At 41.9% G+C, this 6,470-nt stretch overlaps 1 protein-coding gene across 4 annotated transcripts in view; it reads right to left on the bottom strand.

Annotated features, from left to right (window-relative positions):
* Positions 1 to 816: 816 nt before the first annotated feature.
* The window catches only part of specc1 (sperm antigen with calponin homology and coiled-coil domains 1), a 67,276-nt gene continuing 61,622 nt past the window's right edge, over positions 817 to 6,470 (bottom strand). For all 4 annotated transcript variants that reach the window (XM_084029784.1, XM_084029785.1, XM_084029786.1 and 1 more), the window contains 2 exons: positions 4,696 to 4,755; positions 817 to 1,952 (listed from right to left, as the gene is read on the bottom strand). In XM_084029784.1, the coding sequence (XP_083885910.1) occupies positions 1,863 to 1,952; positions 4,696 to 4,755 (150 nt within the window). In that variant the 3' untranslated portion in view covers positions 817 to 1,862. The remainder of the gene's footprint in view (positions 1,953 to 4,695; positions 4,756 to 6,470) is intronic.

Below are 6,470 nucleotides of genomic sequence, written 5' to 3'. Positions count from 1 at the left end.
TGAAGGTGGGACGCAAGAAAAGAAAGAGGTTAAAAAAAAATCTCTATTTCACAGAGAAGCCACGCCCCACGCACACACACACACACACACACGCACACACACACACACACACACGCGTGCGCGGTTTCAAGTAGCGTTATCCGGGTGGATTTCTAAACGAGCGTCATTCATCCGCCGTGCGTAATTACGCGCAAATTAAACGACATTTAGCGACGCCTCCACGTGCTCTGCGTTTCGTGTTTTTGCTCTCTTGTTTGTAGCCTACAGCACGCACGCGCGCCGGCCAAATCCCACGCACGCGGTCGCATGTGGTTTCAATCAGGCCGAAATCGCGGAGTTTCTGTCCCCCACACCAGGGACCAAAATAACCGGGGTTTGCTCATGTTTTTACGGTGTTTGCGGATTACTGTTCACCTCCCGCCTTTGACTCACGCAAACTGAAGTCAGACTACTAATATTTATATATGGAAATGAGTTTTAAAGAGTGGAAAAAGTCACATCATCTAGAATTAAGATTAAGTTTGATCCCTGTTTAATTCTGTTGAGACAGATTTGATTGTGTAAATATATTTCCATCATCTCTACCTGTTGAAATGTGTTTCAGGAGAATGTGACAAGCAGGCAACGTTTTTCCACTCAGTGTTCCCACATAGCCACGTTTCACAACCCTGGAACAGAGCTTTATAACGGGGCACTGGAAACGCAGTCACTTCAACCAGAGCAACACAGGAACACACTTCGCTTCATAATAATACAATAATACAACAATAATAATAAGTAAGAGATTGAATGTAAAACTTCAATTCTTTATTGAGCAATATCCATCCAACAGGCCTCCAAATCCAACATCTGTAAATAGAAAACTGCACACGCTTCTGTCCACATTCTCACTTTTCAGGATGTAAATCTCGTAAATAAATAAATAACACTTTTATCTCCTGAAACATGAGGGCATGGCGGCTTGTCTGAATCGTACCACAGAGAAAGTGTTGTGGCTCAGCTCTACATGTAAAAGTCACCCTGCATAATTTAACACGGCATGCCAAATATGGATATATTGCAAAGCAGCTGCAGTACCACAGTTGAGAGTCTGGATGGATAAGGGAAGAAGCAACACAGTGTGTATGGCACATTCTGATGGTTCGATTCTGGCAAACTTGTTTGCATCACAGACGGCAGCGAGCGTTTGTTTAATTTATATTATTTAGTACGCAAACGATTAAAAGAGGAAAATATCAAGGCTTCATTTCAACTCAAACCACTCAGAACTAAAAAAAAAAGCCTAGAAAGTAGTTGACAAGGAACACTCATGACTGCATGTTGTTGGGTGAAAGGAATCGTCACACTGCACTCCCACCATGCATAGAAAGTCTTCAGTAAGGGACAAGATTTGGCACATGTTGAAAAAGAATTGGAGCATTTGATTCACAATCAACACTGATAATTGGCAAATAATGGACAATCATTATGTATTTTTGTCACTTCTTTCATAGTCAATAAAAACCCAAATCGGTCCTTGATCCTCTCAGAGGAGCCGTCCACCACTAAAGGCTTGGACAACGTGTCAGGTGATCTGTTGGTCTCGTCATGTGTCTGTGAATCAGATGCTCCGGTGACACTTTCAGCTTGTGAAGATGAACACGGTGATGTGTTTCCTGACTGCAGTCTCTGTACGTTTGGGCCTCGGTGCTCACTGTGGCGTCCCGCTGAGAAATGTGAAGACTGCAGCTCGGTTTCACTGAGATTTCCTCGGCGGCGTCTCTAGAGTCAAACAGTGAGCAGCGGCAGCGCGGCGTCCGTCTGGACGGCGACGTCAAAGTGCCGCAGTGCCTCAGATTCTGTGTTCTCCAGCTGATCCTCGGTCAGGTCTCAAAATACTTGTAGATCTGAGAGACGTACTGCATGACGCTCTGCCAGTCCGGCCTGTCCGTCTTCATCAGCTCCTCCATGTCCTGTGTTCAATAGAGGGAAGGAACGCTGAGTATTTTTGTTGTATAATTTAACAAACAGCACGTCTGTCAGGACAATCAGAGCTTAAATGCAGCAATAATATCTGATATGATCTGCTGATCTGATTAAATGTATTCTGCATGGATCATAAAAGTGCAAACATTTATCATTACTATTATTATTATTATCTTTCTTCGAAACGCAGCAGCTGCATTATATATTATTTTCTTTTCTGTTTGATTTTGTTGCTTTTTATTGGTTTGTTTTGTATTCACTCGTTTTTTCTTTCCCCTCATAAATGAACCAAGCTATTAAGCTGTTTTTGTTTCACATTGTGTCACGTTTTGTTATTTTTAATGTTGTACGCATCGTATCTGTTCAATCACGACTGTTGGTTTTTGCTTGGTTTTAAGTATGAACATAAATGGTGAGCAGCATTATCATGAAGTCACTCCTGATAAGAACGTCTGCCCAAACACCATCAACCCAAAAGCAGGTTATCATCTGCATTCTTCACTGTTGTTGCGGATCAGAGACCTGACATCCAATCAGGATTTTTCTAAAAGTGTTTTATTTACTTTAATTTTTTACTTTATGTTTTACAGGGAACCTGTGAGCAGACTTGGTACAGTCGGCTGTGAAGGATGTGTGCCTTTATTATCGGTGACTGTATGTAAGAAACAGGACTGTCCTCTGTCACTGATACAGTTCCCTCCACGTGTCACTGAATCGCCATTTTGCCGGCAGAGAACGTGCTGATGAAGTGAACTCTCGACAGTTAAGAGTGAGGATGGCTTTGATTGAGGGATCTTTGCAGGACAAATGACTGCGATGCTTAGAATGATGTGTTTCGCAAAGTGTGCCTAAGACACTGAGAAAAACTCTCGCTATCAGACTGCAGCTGGATGCGGGATAAATCGGGGCCAACAGCGATGAGTCAGACAGTGAACCGGGCTTTCACATGACTCCTCATCGAACCGACGCACAGATTTACAGAGAAGCTTCAGTACAGTGACTTCCACGATGTCTCAACCTCCTAACGGGAGGAAGAGCAGACTCTCCAGGCCTCGTCTGACCTCTTGGTTTCATGCGGCAGAGAGAGAGAGAGCTGAAAAGTAGGAAGTCAGGAGCCTGGGAACAAGCTTCCCGTATTCAATCTAGCAACCACAAGCACGGAATGGAGAATTAATAAGAAGTATGACCTTTGGTCTCTGCAAAACATTTAAGCCTAAATCATTTCCTTGCTGACGTCCAGCTGGTGAACTGTGAGACTGGATTGCGTATTTTAATCTTAAAGCAGTTATTTTGGTTGGACTTTCCGAGAGAATAATAACCACCAGATATTGATCTGGTTCGTCCTGTTCCTCAAAGCCGTCATCAGAAGAGCATAGAGAGTTAGGAGGCGCCGGGTTGGGGGTCTCTATGTCTCACATACTCTGTTTTATCATATTTAAAATGTGTAAAGGGACCGTCTGTACAGCATACAGGTATAAACAATTAGTTCACCTTATTATTATTATTTTTATTATTATTGTCTGAGGGTTTCCCTTCAGTATTAATCTGTTTAGTGTCACACTTTTACTGGCAGTGACGGTGAAAATGAGTGTGTGTGTGTGTGTGTGTGTGTGTGTGAGTGTGTGTGTGTTTGTGTGTGTGTTTGTGTGTGTGTTTGTGTGTGTGTGTGTGTGTGTGTGTGTGTGTGTGTGTGTGTGAGTGTGTGTGTCTTTATGAACCACAGCTTCTGCTCTGTGGCCTGAAGGCAGTGAAGTGACGGTTTTGTGAAGGACATATGAGTCACATATGTGAACCTTTAAAGGTCCTGGAAAATATATTTTCTCAATGAGCTCCTAAGCATGAGGGATGGGATCTTATAAACACACGCTTTAACACAGTTTTGGTCATTTGACATTTTTTTTGTTAATGGTTTGAAGTGGGCGGGACTCAGTTGGGAGACGATGATGTCACAAACCTTCCAGCACCAATCAGGATTAAACCAAAACATTCTGTCAAAATGTGATGATAGTTATGAAGTTGTTTGGTCAAATTGCCAGATTACCTTCAAGCCAATCCGGTTACTTTTAAAAGCTTAAATAACGGATTGTGACCGTTATTTAAGCTTTTAAACATAAATTATCCTCAACATTTTATCTGTATTTTAAGATCCAGCCTAATAATGGTGTTCTTATGTTCTTCATAGTTAGACATTTTAGGAAATACTGTATTCACAGCTCTGGGAAGGATTGTTATATGAACTGGAATATTTTGGTTTAATGACAAATATGTCAAACTAACTAACATGATGCCTGATAAACATCCACATGTTAGCAATGTCATTGTGAGCATGTTAGCATGCTGACATTAGCATTTAGCTCAACGTGTAGCCTCATAGAGTTGCTTGCATGGTTTTCATTATATAAGAGTCTTTAAACGGATGAGACGATGTGCTCATTTACGAGATTAGAGGTGTTTTTTTTTACTCCTTGGTCTGAATCAAGCTAGTAGGCACCCTCCTCTCAAGTGTGACGTACGTTTCCAGCACACGGCGGCGGCTCGCCGGTCTATATGACGTCATACGACACGGTGAAGCCCAATCCTGCCTGGAGGGAGAAGGAGATGACATCTCTGTGCTGAAGCTTCACAGCCTGAAAGTTCGGCAAATCAAGTGTGCCGTTTCCAATTTGTCTAATCAAAGGATCCCTCTGTCTTATCTGAGTGTGTGTGTGTGTGTGTGTCAGCTCTACTCACCAGAGACGGTTTGATCCCGATGCTCTCGGCGGCTTGGAAAGCCAGGGTCAGATTCCGGTCCTGAAGAAAAACAAACCACTGGGTGTTCAGAGCCTGTGAAAGTCCTGCACCCCTTCATCCTGCAGCACCACACACGGAGGGTCAACCAGCAGCACCGAGCCCCCCAACACGCCCCAAACATACGGAAGCCTTCGCTTGTTTGTCTGGGCTGTACGCCCCGTGTTCATTTGAGACGTGTCAGCATAATTAACATGGAGGGAATTCCTTTGAGCCCTAATTCTTCTCATGAAACTGTGGACTTTTGATCGTCACGTCTCCACAGGAAGAACATGAGAAATCTAAATTCAAGCTGACCTCCTACGTGACCACAGCTGACGTCCATTCAGTCTCTCTCAACCCCAAGTTAATTTGATTTTCTTCCTTGAGGGTCTAGAGTTCAGGTCCTGGACATGCTAATCATGACTATCACAAACACTCCAACTGTTGTATTAATTGCCTCTAGACATCCGCACAGATGACGAATTACAAAAATCCTAGATTCTTAATCAGTAGTTGCTACTTAGAACACATCGCCCTTCTGTCACCTACAATGTAAGTCCAACTATAACATTGATTCCTTGATTCGTCTATGATAAAGGGGAAGCAGGGCAGTAATGGGATTACTGGAGGGACAGATTATACTGGGAGACATTGGGTGTTTGGGCCTCGGGGGAAAGTCACTCAGCAAGAGTTATTAAAGCCAACACGCGCCTATTGAATTATTCAGAGAGATGTCCCTGTCATCATCTCAACGTTAATGCACGCCCGCATGACTAATTTGTCACGTAGGACGTGTGGAGCCTGGCTGGAGGTGTTGGTCTATTGTTTTAATGTTGTGGTGGCTGAAAGACCCCGAGTCCCCACGGAGGAAGCATATTGTTTGTACAGTTAGTGTGTAGACCATCTGCAGGTCCAACACTGAGCTCCACGGTAGCTGCTGCCCTGTGATCCCCATCACGTACAGCATGACTACGCAAATGGTGCATAATTCATCTTCCTTATTATAATAAATTTGATTTTCCACCTTTATTATAAAGCAGCTCTAAGTACTCTGTAAATACTGTGAAAGTAACGAAACACTCGATCCAAAATTATATTCAGAAATGGTACCTTTAAACAGGCATCAGGAATGTCTGTGATGTCACAACTGTACCATATAGAGACCACAGGGCTCGATATTAAGCTCTTTAACTTCAGGTTAGCGGAGATGTTTTATTTGTCTGAAAATGTAGGCTGATAAAAAAAAAAACCTTTGGTTGGACATACTATATGATGAGTTGTATTTTTACAATTTGTACCATGACATTTAATGCCATTTTTAGACAACTAATACTACAAACTAATTATGACTTTTTTAGAAATACTATACTATGAATTTTACTTTTTCAATTTACTATACAATGATTTCCTTTCAACGTCAACTTTTAATGTCTTTTTTCGACGATTTCATGTTGTTTATTAAAATTATAATTCTGTGACTTTTCTTTCAACAACTTCATACATCGACATGCTATTTATTATTTTTACGATACTATCCAATTACTTTTTAGTTTCCACATGCAATACTATGGCTTTTTTCCCACACACTTTACTAGGGTTTTTAATAACTTTTTTCATGTTATACTATGCCTTCTCTTACTTTTTTGTGACATACTACACTATTACTTTTTGGTTTCTTTCTTTTGACAAATGTACTTATTGTAAGTCGCTTTGGTCAAAAGCGTCTGCTAAATGCC

The sequence above is a fragment of the Eutrigla gurnardus genome, assembly GCF_963514095.1.
Source record: "Eutrigla gurnardus genome assembly, chromosome: 15".
NCBI lineage: Eukaryota > Metazoa > Chordata > Actinopteri > Perciformes > Triglidae > Eutrigla > Eutrigla gurnardus.
This window is presented reverse-complemented; position numbering and strand designations above follow the sequence as displayed.